We start from the raw sequence: 14121 nt of genomic DNA on the forward strand, positions 1-14121 counted from the left end.
ACGTTGATCCATTACGGTGTGGCTCAAAGAATCATTTTCCATTATAAAATTCAAGCTGGGTGTGCAGGGCTGCAAGGAACCCTCAGGAAGGAACGCGCAGGGCTGCTGTGAGAGAGAGGGAAAGAGAGAGAGAGAGAACCCTACCTGACCTGCTGAGGCTACGCGCTCTGTACGTCCTCAGTCATTGCAATCCGCCATGTGTTCAAAGATGGGCGCGCTGCTGCACAGAGAGAGGGATTAAAGTCCTGTCGATGCTCTTGCTGTGGTGCCGCGCAAACAGAGGGAGGCTGGGCTGAGTTTGAGTCTACAAAGCTAAAACTAAGCTTAAATTGAGAATATGTACAAATACATGACTGATCCCATCCAAATCTGACCATCAACTCTCTATCTCCCTGTCCTCTATCCCAGGATATCCCAGATGGGTAGATCCAGTATATAGAGGCCGCTGAAAGGTGGCACTCGTCTCCGATGTCGAGCGATGATGGCTTTGATTTGGTGCAAATGGCGGGGTCTGGGTCGAGGACCGGGTGGTCGAGGACCGGGTGGTCGAGGACGGTGAGTATGACCCTGTGCAGTGGCCTGATCAAGACGGACTCCTCTAGGCCTCGATGGACGTGGTCCTGGGGGTGTGGCTGTATCCATAGACGGAGTCTGTGTCCCAAGGTCCTCTCCCTCTCTACTGAAGAAGTCACGCATAGTGCGCTATCGATCTGTTGGTGGAGAACTGTCTTGTAATAGTCCGTCCCTGTGCCTCCTCAGCTCTAGTAAAAAGAGTCCGAGGCATCTCTAGTCCTCATAATCCATCACCCGACGTAATGGTCCAAAGCCCTCTCTGAAAAGGCAATGGTATCTCCCCCTGATCTCGTAATAGATCGTGCAGCGGCAAATGTAATGCTCCGCAGATTCCACCTCTTGGTGGCATAGCTGACATATCCTATCTGTCCAGGCCATCTGCATGTATCTGCCTATCTCGATGCGTAGTTGATGGGAGGAGGTACAAATCTGCCCAATGGCACTGCGCAACCCGTGTGAGAGATGTACATCCATGTATGCTGGCCGAATCACAAAACCCTCCAACGAAACATGCAAGAAGTGGTCCCTGTAATGGGCCATCTTCGTGCCTAATGGCTCTGGAGGTCGTTGCCAGGTCCTTTCTGTCTCCAGCTGCACAGTATATGATCTGATCACCCGGTTGCGCTCAGTGCGCGTAAGCTGGAGGTGGGCAGTCCAAGCTATACTGGAAAGGTGGAAGTGCATCCATCTATAGTCCATGTCTCCCAAACCATGTCTGCATCTGTGCATACCAACAATCATGAACCCCATCTTCTACTAACTGTCTGGAGGAATCCAGTGCCAATCTCGAATCTCTCTCTGGGGGGAGCTCCCATATGCGATGTAGGCCTGTCACACTTTGAAAAAAAATGGCCTCTGTCACTATGGAGGATGTTGCCATCTCAGCTCTGACAGTAGCACGTGGTATTGATGCCTTGCACCGGATCATCTGTGCAATCATCATAACTAGTGGTCTCTCCATACGCCTCCACTCCTCTGTACTGAGGCTAGGACCCCACACCATGGATCCATACAACAACGCCGGGGTGACCAACGAATCGAACAACCAAAGCTTCGTGCGCGGCTCCTGAAATTGTACATGAGCACACTGCCTCTCAAGCCTCCCCAAAGCTGCAAAGCCCCTGTCCAACCTAGCATCTGCTGTTTGCTTCAATGAGAAGCGCGGGCTTGTAAAAGTCACTCCTAAGTATACATAAGACTGTACCTGCTCCACCATCTCCCCTCTAAATGTGAACTGATGCTCTGCTCGAGTGACCCATGCCTGTGTGGTGTTGAACACCATAACCTTGGTTTTCCCAAGGTTCACTGTCAAGTCCCTATCTGCACAAAATCTCTGGAGAGCATCCAACTGTCTTTGTAGCCACTCTGGAGAGTCCGAAATCAATACCACATCGTCTGCATACAAAAGAAGTGGTATCATCACCCCTGCCAAGCTGGATCCTGCATCACCATATGTATCCACATACTCTGAGAGCTCATCGATGTAAATCCCAAAGAGAGTGGAAGACAGTGGACATCCCTGTTTCACCCCAATGGTACTTTCAATAGCATCTCAAAGTCCACCTGGGGCCCTCACCCTCCCAGTCACCGACTCATACAATGCATAAATCCCCCATCGGATAGCCTCTGGAACTCCTATATCCTGTAGCCTCTGCATCAAACGAAATCTCGGGACAAAATCAAATGCCTTGCGGAAGTCCACAAAGCAACATTATAGTCTCCTCCTGTCTCCCTCTGCCCGCCGCTACTCTATCAATGCCCGAAGAGTCAGTATGTGATCCAAAGTGGAGAACCCTCGCCGAAAACCAGCCTGTCCTCTAGCTCTGTGGCCATGTCTCTCTGCCCAAACACTGAGCTCTCTCTGTACGATAGACCCATAAATCTTGGCCAGAAAATGCCCAATCATAATGGTCCTATAGTTGCCCTGTACCATCGGATCCCCACTTTTGAAAAGTGGGACTATGGTATTGGCCGTCCAACTGGCTGGAAAGCCCTCACAAACCGCCTTGTTAAACATGTGTGCCAAAAGGGGGGCTAGTTCCCTACATGTATAAATATAGTGCTCACCCACTAGCCCATCCTGATCTTGGGCTCTCCCATGCTGTAATCTGCTGATGGCCTTTGCTACCATATGTACAGTAAATAAGTCGCTCATGTGCGGTCTAATGTCCCCTGGCCGTGGAATGGGGGGCTGTCCTGGGATATCATATAGTGCCTCTGCATACGCTCTCCATGCCTCTAGGGCTGTAATGGGGGTACCCGGCTGTCTCTCTTGAAACATCCTCCATGCTCTCTTGCCGTCATGAATCAAGAACAACTGGTATATCTCGTCCTCCAGGCGTATCAGGTAGGCCCTCTTCTTCCGCCGAATAAGACGGTGGAAGATCGTCTGTGCATGCTTATGGCTACATGCCACACAAGCCTCCTCTCTCTGAAGCCTCTTCCGGGTCTCCCGGCACTCATCATACCAACTGTTGCACGGAGCAATGCAATGCGGAGGGGCTGCTGATGCCACTGTACATGGGAAGGCCAATCCCGCTGATGCATGTAACACATGTGCCATACCCTGGGTGAGCTCATCCAGTGTGCGATGTGGATCCAATACATACAGCCTATCCAACACTGTGGCCCCATAGATGTCAGTAGTCGCCATAGTAAACTGATAATGTGGATGTCTAGGGGATGGGTCTCCCTGCAGCTCAGCATCACCACCACCCATCAATGTGAAGCTCAAATATGCATGATCTGCTGCCAAAGCCAGGGGACGCCCTGAAATAGTAAAATCTCTGATGTCCGAAATCAGTGCATGTGATCCCATCAAGTAGTCTACCGTACTCGACCCCCCTTTGGGGTTCCAACATGTAAGAGCATCCGATCTGGGCCATCGTGGAAAGGCCATTATAGATAAGCAAACCCATGGGCATTGCCTAAAGCTAGAAAATGCATGCCGTACTCTGTCACATCCCCAGCATCCTGTGCCATCCTATGCATATCCAAGTCACATGGGTTCAACTCGCGGAGCATCTCGTCCTGAGTATCATACATTGCCGCCTGCTCCGTGCGAGTGCGTGCATTGAAATCCCCTGCCAGAAGTATGTCCCCCATGCTAGCAAATCTCACAATATCCTCATATAACGGCAAAAAATGGTGATTCCCCATGAGAAGCATAACGCGAATGAGCCGGTGGAAAATAGCATGCTGCAATTTAAAAGTCCCTATTGCATCTCCTGCGTACTCGAATCCACATGTAGCGTGCCTCAGGGTCTCTATGTACAATATGTACTCTGTCATGCAAGGCATCTCTATATAATACTGCCACCCCTCCTGAGCCTCGAGTACCTCCAGGCGCCGGGGCTGCGAACGGAACACGGATTCCCATCTATAACCACGGACGTCTGGTAGTCGTCTCCCTACACACTGATGAGTCTCTGTATAGATAGCTAGGTCCACCTCCTTGAATGTATCCTCAAAGTATCCTGCATCTAACCTGAGCGACCCGTTACAATTCCACACCGTGCATCTCAATGTCTCATGGGCGGCTAACCCTCAACGAGCCTTCCGCTCGGCAATGATCACCCGTCCATCTCTATAAACAGCAAACTTTCCTTGTTTTCGGGCTTCCAATACCTTTGGCATACATTCCTTACGGTGTGCAACTTGGGCGGGGGTAAGATCCTCATCCAGGTAGATTTTCTCACCCTTCAATGCTGATTGTTTGGCCAGGAATGCATTCTTTTTCCCCATGTCCTCAAATTTCAGCATAAGGATACGACCCCTTTTGTCTGCCACATCCCCAACCCGCCATGCATCCAGCACTAATGACGACTCAACTCCCAATTTGCTACATAAAGCCGCGGCATCCTCCTTGGCGGTCTTTGCCTCCTCCCATCCCACCACTCTAACGCGGAGGGCCCTAACTTTGCGCTTGCCTTCCTCCTCAAGTGTAGCATTCATCACTTCCGTTTGATTAGAGGGCATGCCTTTGTTTTTCTTGACAGCCTCAATCCAAGGAGCGCATTCTTTCACCTCTTTGTCCACCGCATTCTTTCGCCATTTCAGCCCATGTGTACCTTTTTTTCAACATTCTCTTGCACTTTTGACACACTTGCTTCCACCGCTGCAATTGCCTCCTTGCTTTTTTTAATCTCATTTTCCATTGCCGTGGACACCTCTTGCTTGCATGCCTCTTTCATGGCCTTGCCTTCAGCTTTCAACCCCTCTTGTAACAATTTAAACATGTCCTTGGCCATGAAAGCGTGTATCTTTCCCTCAAGAGGGACCAATTCAGCCTTGAGTTGAGCTGTCATCTCCTTCTGTGATTTTCCTTCATATGTTTGCATCTCCTCCTTCCATTTTGCATACATAGAGATCCCAAGGGTGTGCATTTCTCCCCTAATCCCCGATTTAAATGCAGTCATACATTCCAGTATTCGGGATTCAACCTTTGCCATTTCCTCCTTCACATAAGCATACATCTCATCTTTGTCCACTGGTGCAGCTCGTGTGCGGGCTGCCTTTGACAATCTCTTGACTGAGATAGGCGTTTGGCCAACCTCTCTCGCTCTTCTCCGTACATACTTATTGAATGGTATTCTTATGTCAAGACTGAATGCATTGTTTAGATTAATTCCCTTCACAGGGGATACCGGGGGGGTGTCAGGATGCCCCTCAGGGTCCGAACGATCCATATCACTCTACTGCATACCCAGAGAGAGAGAGAGAGAGAGAGAGAGAGAGAGAGAGAGAGAGAGAGAGAGAGAGAGAGAGAGAGAGAGAGAGAGAGAGAGAGAGACCTACCTGCGCTGCTGCTCGCTGTTGTCAATTCCCTTCTATGCTGCCTGTGTAACCTTGGATAATAGAACTGCTGTGTCCAATGACTCTGGATCCTGCGCGTTATTGCTTACACTGCACGCGCTGTTGCAGAGGGATAGAGAGGGCCTGCTCGTTGCCCTGCTGCCCTGAGACCTGCTCACGGAGAGAGCTTCCCTCACGCTGCCCTTCACGCACTCGCTCCTGCCTTCCCTTCACGCGCTGCCTTCCCTTCCCTTCACACGAGAGAGAGAGAGAGAGAGAGAGAGAGAGAGAGAGAGAGAGAGAGAGAGAGAGAGAGAGAGAGAGAGAGAGAGAGAGAGAGAGAGAGAGAGAGAGAGAGAGAGAGAGAAATGAATGAAATGTTATATAACGTCTTCAAAAGGACAAAATGGTGAATCTAATACCATGTCTGGGTACAAAAGAACTAGATACTACTACTAGAATCCATCCTCATTTGCACTCTGGATATCGAGAGAGTATGGCTTGAATCCTCTGCTATAGTCTCCGTCGATGCTATGTAGCCCCTCTCCTCAATCGTGACCGTCTAGATCTCCGTAGCTCCAGTGCTCGGCCGATGAGAGTGCCGGTAGTAGTCGAATGAGTGTGGGCCGAGCTCTGCAATGATGACTGCTCGTCTGGCTGTCCCGTATCTAGTGAAAAGAAATTTGTAATCTGTCTCTGGGATTGTCTCTCTCTATCTCTCCCCAGTAAAGTGTCTCTATATCTGTGTAACTCAAGTAGATATAGCCCAAGACATCTTTGATCCTCATAACTCATGGCGTTAGAGAAAGGACCGAAACCCTCTCTGAATAAGCAGTGGAAACGGCCCCGTATCTCATAGTACACTATGCAATGACATATGTAATGTAGCTCTGTCTTTGGCTCTAAGTGGCAGAAGCGGCATATCTTGCTCTCTGCTGGTATCCCTCTAAATCTACCAGTCTCAATCTCCAGCTGATGTGAGGATGTGCGTATCTGACCAATAGCACACCGCAAACCATGAGACATATGTGTGTCCATGTAGATGGGTCGAATCACAAACCCATCTCCTGTGAGGTGGAGAAGATGCTCTCTATAGAAAGCCATCTTTGTGCCCAACTCCTGTGGCGGCTCTATCCATGTCCTCCTAGTATTCAACTGGATCAGGTCCTGACGACTGAGTCTAGTAATCTTCACTCGTGTATGAGACATCGAGGGTGCCTGAAGAGAGTACTGGAAAGGGGGCAGCCTGTCCATGGTGAAACCATACGTTTGAAATCATGATGTCATCTGTGCATACCAGCATGAAGTGTCCCCCCGATGAGCTAACTGTTTGGAAGACTCAAGGGCGAGTCTAGCATATTGCTCTAGTAGTATCCCACAAGATGTGGACAAAGGAGAAAGGTAAGTGCCTCAATCTCCATAGGAGGGGCAGCTAGCTCTGCTCGAATAATAGCGTGGGGTACGGAGGCCTTGGCTCTGATCAGTCGAGAGATCATGGATACCAAGGGCCTCTCCATGCGTCTCCAACGATCCTGGCCTACAGAAGGTCCCCATGTCTGCACCCCATACAACATAGCTGAGGCTACTAAGGTAGAGAGAGAGAAATGAAATGAAATGAAATGTTATATTAACGTCTTCAAAAGGCCAAAATGACCTATGAGACCAATCTGTTACAAAATGGTGAATCTAAAAGCATGTCTGGGTACAAAAGAACTAGATACTACTACTAGAATCCATCCTCATCTGCACTCTGAATATCGAGAGGGTATGGCTCGAATCCTCTGCTGTAGTCTCCGTCGACGCTGTGTAGCTCCTCTCCTCAATCGTGGCCGTCTAGATCTCCCTAGCTCTAGTGCTCGGTCGATGAGAGTGCCGGTAGTGGTCGAATGAGTGTGGGCCGAGCTCTGCAATGATGACTGCTCCTCTGGTTGTCCCATATCTAGTGAAAAGAAATCTGTAATTTGTCTCTCGGACTATCTCTCTCTATCTCTCCCCCATAAAGTGTCTCTATATCTGTGTAACTCAAGTAGATATAGCCCAAGACATCTTTGATCCTCATAACTCATGGCCCTAGAGAAAGGACCGAAACCCTCTCTGAATAAGCAGTGGAAATGGCCTCGTATCTCATAGTACACTATGCAATGACATATGTAATGTAGCTCTGTCTCTGGCTGTAACTGGCATAAGCGGCATATCCTGCTGTCTGTTGGTATCCCTCTAAATCTACCAGTCTCAATCTCCAGGTGATGCGAGGATGTGCGTATCTGACCAATGGCACACTGCAATCCATGAGACATATGTGTGTCCATGTAGTTGGGTCGAATCACAAACCCATCTCCTGTGAGGTGGAGAAGATGCTCTCTATAGAAAGCCATCTTCCTGCTCAACTCCTGTGGCGGCTCTATCCATGTCCTCCTGGTATCCAGCTTGATCAGTCCGTGACGAATGAGTCTAGTAATCTCCACCAGTGTAAGAGACACCGAGGGTGCTTGAAGAGAGTACTGGAAAGGGGGCAGCCTGTCCATGGTGAAACCATGCGTCTGAAACCATGATGTCATTTGTGCATACCAGCATGAATTGTCCCCCTGAAGAGCTAACTGTCTGGAAGACTCAAGGGCCAGTCTAGCATATCTGTCTCTAGTAGTATCCCACAAGCTGTGCACAAAGGAGACCGATCTGGTAAGCGCCTCAATCTCCATAGGAGGGGCAGCTAGCTCTGCCCGAATGATAGCGTGGGGTACGGAGGCCTTGGCTCTGATCAATCGAGAGATCATAGATACCAAGGGCCTCTCCATACGTCTCCAACGATCCTGGCCTAAAGAAGGTCCCCATGTCTGCACCCCATACAACATAGCTGAGGCTACTAAGGTATCAAAGAGCCATAACTTTGTCCGAGGTTCCTGGAACTGAACCTGAACCTGCGAACACATCCTCTCCAAGCCTCCCAACACAGCAAAAGCTCTAGTCAGTCTAGTTTCTGCTGCTCTCCCCAAAGAAAACCTCGACCCAGTGAAGACAACCCCAAGGTAAGTGTATGCATCTGTATACTCTACAATCTCTTGACCATATGTGAAAGTCGGTGCTGATCTCCTGATCCACTATGGTGTGGTGTTTTACCAAGGTTTTCAGACATATATATATATATATACCTAGATGAATCCAGGATAAGCTTAGATTCACCTTTTTAGGAAAGTGCAAGGTATAGACCCATGGTAGTCACCCACAAGACAATATAACCATCAGCTCATCATGCGTAGCATTGACTATATACCACGACATCCCCACTAACATCGTTAGTGCCCAATAGTGGGTGTAGAACTAGGTACTAACATATGCTCCCAAACACAACACACACCACACTCACACACACATGAGCATACGTCAACACATATTCAGCGTACTGAGTTTCTGTCATGACTCCGGAGATCAAGGGAAAACTCAGCCATAATGAAGCCTAGCACTTAAAGAAACATTAAATCGGAAAAAAAAGCACAAAAAATGAGGTAGTTGATAGGGCATACGCACCACAAAGATAGAAAGAATTAGCACAATATCAACAATCCACTATCCTCTGCAAATTTGTGTAATGCATCCAACTGTCGCTGCATACCCTCTGGTGAGTCAGAGATCAACACAATATCATCAGCATAAATCAACAATGGGATCCATGTCCCTGTCAGCTGGGCACCCCCTATCACCCTCTCTGTCAATGTAATCAGACACCTCATCAACATACATACCAAATAGAGGAGGAGACAATGGGCAACCCTGTTTCACCCCAATGGTGGAGTGAAGTAAATCAGATATCCCCTCCGAAGTGTGTACATGTCCCATCACTGACCTGTATAGAGCCATAATCCCCCAAATCAACACTATGGGCACCCCATCTCCTGCAATCTGCGCATCAATCGAGATGTCGGTACCATGTCAAATGCTTTGCGGAAATCCACAAAGCTGCAATACATCCGTCTCCCATGTGACCTGCCCTCCTCAATGATGGCTCTGAGTGTCAAAATATGATCAAGAGTGGAGAAACCCCTCCTGAAACCGGCCTAGCCCTTTGCTCGTACACCCTCACCCTCTGCCCAATTACTCAACTGCTGCTCAAGAATGGATGCATACAACCGTGCCAATGTGTGCCCAATCATAATAGTACGATAATTCCCAGGCTTTGTAGGATCACCTGCTTTGAAGATAGGCACAATAGTAGACAACCTCCAAGCCTCACGTAACTCCTCACACATAGCATGATTGAACAACACTGCAAGAACCTCTACCAGCATATTTCTAGCTGCGAGGCTGTGCGTTATCTGGCCAATAGCCCATCGTAGAGAGAGAGAGAGAGAGAGAGAGAGAGAGAGAGAGAGAGAGAGAGAGAGAGAGAGAGAGAGAGAGAGAGAGAGAGAGAGAGAGAGAGAGAGAGATTTGATTTGATTTGGTATTAACGTCCGCGGGGGGCCAGAAATGACCCATGGGACCTCAAATTGATACATAGTCTCCCCTCACTGGGGTGTATGGTGTGGTGTGTGTTATTCTCTTTTTGTGTTCCTATGAGTGTCTTTTGATGCTCAAGTATGCGGGTGAGGTATGTTCCGAGAGCTGTAGGGGAGGAGTCTGTCTTGGATAATAGGTCCGCAAAGGTAGAGCAACCGCTTAGAAGTGGTTGAAAATTAGCCTGGATGTGAGCGTATTCTCGGCATTCCAATGTCACATGTGCTTCATCTTCGGGAGCTTGCATTGTACATGATGTGCATATCCGTTTAGAAGCATCAATTTTCAGCCAGCCCTCTGTTTCTATTTTGAGCATATGTGACCTTGTGCGCATCAAAGAGATGGCTCTTCGTGCCATGTGGGCATGGGTGTTCGTATGTGGGCCTGGGCTTCCATTGGGTTTGTGTTATAGCCTTCTCAATACTTTGTGTTGACATGCTTGCAATAGTATTCAAATTTCGAGCGGTGTTGCGTTGTCTTCCACTTGGTGTGGAGGCTATTTAGTAATGCAATTTCAAAATTCAGCATATGTTCTCCCACCTTGCCCTCCTCAATAAGCATGTCCACATATGCCTCTACATTCCATTTAGCGAGCCATTTCTTAATGTCCTGTATGAGGCTCGATGACAGAAATTTGCTTTTTATTTTGTCTTTTGCGGCGCACATCCCGTTTCCCATGCAACGCGGGGGATTCGAGTAGTAGGCATCGCTTTGACCTTCATGATATACGTGTACATTTTTTGCAATGCTTTCATTTCTAGTGGTCTCTTGCCTGTCTCCAAGAGTAGCACGGAGTATGGTGTCGTCTTTTTGACCCCCATGTGTCGACATAGAAACTTTTTCTGAATTTTTTCAATTTCATTCCATGTGTGGGCTGAAATGCTTGCTCCCTAGATTTCCACTCCGTAGAGGATGGCTTGCACTACGCATGTCTCAAAAATGGTCGCTTTTATCTCCCATCTTTTTATGCTTCTTTGTGTGCACATGTTTTCAAATTGATAGGGCCGATGTCAATTCTATTATGTGCGCATTGTCCCCAAGCATAGTTGCACGGGATGTCAATCCCCAAGTACTTGAAACTGTCGACTTTCTCAATTTGTTTCCCTTGATACATGAGGGGGGCGTGGATATCCATCTTACGAGTCTTTACAATCATGAACTTTGTTTTGTCTACATTGATTGATAGACCCACATTTTCACAAAAAGCATGTAACGCATCGACCAATTTCTGTAGAGCTGTAATGTCATGGGCGAAAAGAGCCACATCGTTTGCATAGATGAGCATGAGAAGTGTAAGCATCCCGATGGCTGGTTCATCCCCTTCTAGTTGAGGGAGGAAGCTTTCTATTTGATCAATGCATAATCCAAAAAGAGTAGGGGAGAGAGGGCATCCTTGTTTGACCCCCATGTTGCTCGAGAAAGCTTTGGACAGCCCTTCGTGCGTTTTTAGTTGACATATGACTCTGTCATAGAGACATGCTACCGCACTCCTGAGATGCATCGGTACTTTTATGCATTCCATCCTTTTCCATATACCCATTCTCAGGACCGTGTCAAAGGCTTTGGTGAAATCTACAAAGCAACAGTATAATGTTTTTCCCTTTAGCCGACTCTCTTCCATTAATACCCTGAGTGAAACAAGGTGATCAATGGTGCTATGTTTTGGTCGAAAACCTGCTTGTTCTTTTGCTCGTTTTCCATTTGTCTCTGCCCATGTGCTTATGCTTTGTTCTAAGATGCTTCCCAAAAGCTTTGCCATGCAAGATCCTACCATAATGGTACAGTAGTTGGTAGGCTGATTTACATCCCCTTTTTTGTAAAGTACTTTGATCCAGTTCTTTTGCCAATCCTCGGGTAGGCCTTGAACAATGGCTTGGTTTAGCCTTCTATGTATCCACTCTCTGGCTCATACCTAACCATTTAAGCATTTCTGAGTTCAAGTGTAGTATGTCCGGAGCTTTCCCATTTGCAAGTTTCTGTATGCCTTTTTTAACCGTTTCGGAATCAAAGTGGTCTTGGGCATGGAGAGAGAGAGAGAGAGAGAGAGAGAGAGAGAGAGAGAGAGAGAGAGAGAGAGAGAGAGAGAGAGAGAAATGAAATGAAATGATATATTAACGTCTACAAGAGGCCAAAATGACCTATGAGACCAACTGATTACACTGATGAGTCTAGTACCAAGTCTGGGTACAAACAAGAAAACTACAAACAAAGAACTGATAGGAGTGCTACCGACTCCTATGGGTGGCTGGTAGGCTGAGCAATGGTATCATGCCATAAAGGTACAAAGTGGGGATAAGTGTCACCATGATACAATATAGCAGTAGCATGAAGCCTATCCCGATCGACATTCTGGGTGTCGTGAGAATCCTGTGGATCCTCTGCCGCAATCTCCGCCGGTGCTGCGTGGCTCCCCTCCTCAGTCGCGGTCGTCTCGATCTCCCTAACTCTATAGCTCGATCAATGAGAGTACCGCTGATGTGTGTATGGGTGGGAACCGAGCTCTCTGGTGGTGGTGCCCCTCTAACTCTGTGGTACTCAGACTGAAGAAATCTGAGATGCGTCTCTGGGACTGTCTCTGTCTTTGCCCATTCAATAGAGCGTCTCTATGTCTCTGAATCTCAAGTAGGAATAATCCGAGACATCTTTGATCCTGATATCTCATTACTCTGTCTAACGAGTCAAAACCATCTCTGAATAGACAATGAAAGCGTCCCCGTATCTCATAGTAGACTGTGCAGCAACATATGTAGTGAAACTCTGTCTCTGGTTCTGCATGGCATAACTGACATATCCTACTGTCTGCTGGTATGCCTCTGAATCTACCTGTCTCAATCCCAAGCTGGTGTGAAGATGTGCGAATCTGGCCAATAGCACATCGTAACCTATGAGATAGATGTGTGTCCATGTAACTGGGCCGTGTGGCAAATCCGTCTGTCGTGAGTTGAAGAAGATGTTCTCTATAGAAAACCCTCTTCGTACCCAACTCCCGTGATGGTTCTATCCATGTCCTCTTGCTATCAAGCTGGATAAGATCCTGCCGAATGAGTCTAGTAGTCTCCATCCGTGTAAGAGCCAAGGATGGTGCATCAATAGAATACTGGAAAGGGGGCAGCCTGTCCATGCTGAAACCATGCCTCTGAAACCATGAGCTCATCTGTGCATACCAACATGATGTATCTCCCTGTAATGCCAGCTATCTGGATGACTCGAGAGCAAGCCTGGCATACCTGTCCCTGGTGGTGTCCCATAAGCTGTGTACAAATGATACTGATCTGGTGAGTGCCTCAACCTCCATAGGTGGGGCAGCCAGCTCCGCTCGTATGATGTCATGTGGGACTGAGGCCTTGGCTCTAATCAGCCTAGAAATCATAGATATCAGGGGTCTCTCCATATTAGTCCATCCAGCACTGTCAATAGACGGTCCCCAAACCTGAACCGCGTAGTGCATAACTGAAGCGACCAAAGTATCGAAAAGCCAGAGCTTTGTTCGAGGTTCCTGGAACTGAACTTGCGAACAAATCCTCTCTAAACCACCTAGGGCTGCATAGGCACGAGTCAATCTAGTGTCTGCTGCCACTTTCAATGTGAACCTCGGTCCACTAAAGACCACCCCAAGATATGTGTATGCATCAGTGTACTCCATACTGTCCTGTCCATATGTGAAAGTAGGTGCTGATCTCCTAACCCACTGTGGCGTGGTATTAAATACCATGACCTTGGTTTTACCAAGGTTGACAGACAATCCACTTGTCTCTGCATACCCTCTGGCGATTCTGATATCAACACGATATCGTCAGCATACAATAAAAGAGGGATCCATGTCCCTGCAAGCTGAGCACCTCTATCTCCTCCTCTGTCAATATAATCAGAGACCCCATCAACATACATACCAAATAAAGTAGAGGACAGTGGGCATCCCTGTTTCACTCCGATGGTGGAGTGAACTATGTCGGATATCCCCTCTGATGTGCGTACATGACCCATCACTGAACTGTACAATGCCATGATCCCCCACATCAGCTCTGTGGGTACCCCCAATTCCATAAGCCGGTGCATCAATCTGGCCCTCGGCACTGTGTCAAAGGCTTTGCGAAAATCCACAAAGCTGTAGTATATCCGTCTACCATGTGCTCGACCCTCCTCAATGATAGCTCTGAGTGTAAAGACATGATCTAGTGTGGAGAAACCCCTTCTGAAACCAGCCTGCCCAGGTGCTCGTATGCCCATAATCTCTGCCCAACTGCTCCGCCTATGCTCGAGGAT

General features: G+C 48.0%; 1 protein-coding gene across 7 annotated transcripts in view; it reads right to left on the reverse strand.

The window, feature by feature from the left end:
* Positions 1 to 14121, reverse strand: part of LOC147443073 (uncharacterized) — a 224755-nt gene that overhangs the window by 23115 nt on the left and 187519 nt on the right. The window contains exon 20 of one of the 7 annotated variants that reach the window (XR_015190226.1): positions 5371 to 5538. The exons of 4 other annotated variants lie outside the window; for them this stretch is intronic. Coding sequence is in view for 1 of the 3 variants with exons in the window: in XM_086529006.1 (XP_086385132.1) it covers positions 8921 to 8980 (60 nt within the window). In the remaining 2 variants the exon portion in view is untranslated. Of the gene's footprint in view, positions 1 to 5370; positions 5539 to 8892; positions 8981 to 14121 lie in introns of those variants that run through there. 2 more of the 7 variants (XM_086529006.1, XR_015190228.1) reach the window with 2 other exon arrangements.

Source organism: Adiantum capillus-veneris, chromosome 14 (genome assembly GCF_014529385.1).
Source record: "Adiantum capillus-veneris isolate H3 chromosome 14, ASM1452938v2, whole genome shotgun sequence".
Lineage (NCBI taxonomy): Eukaryota > Viridiplantae > Streptophyta > Polypodiopsida > Polypodiales > Pteridaceae > Adiantum > Adiantum capillus-veneris.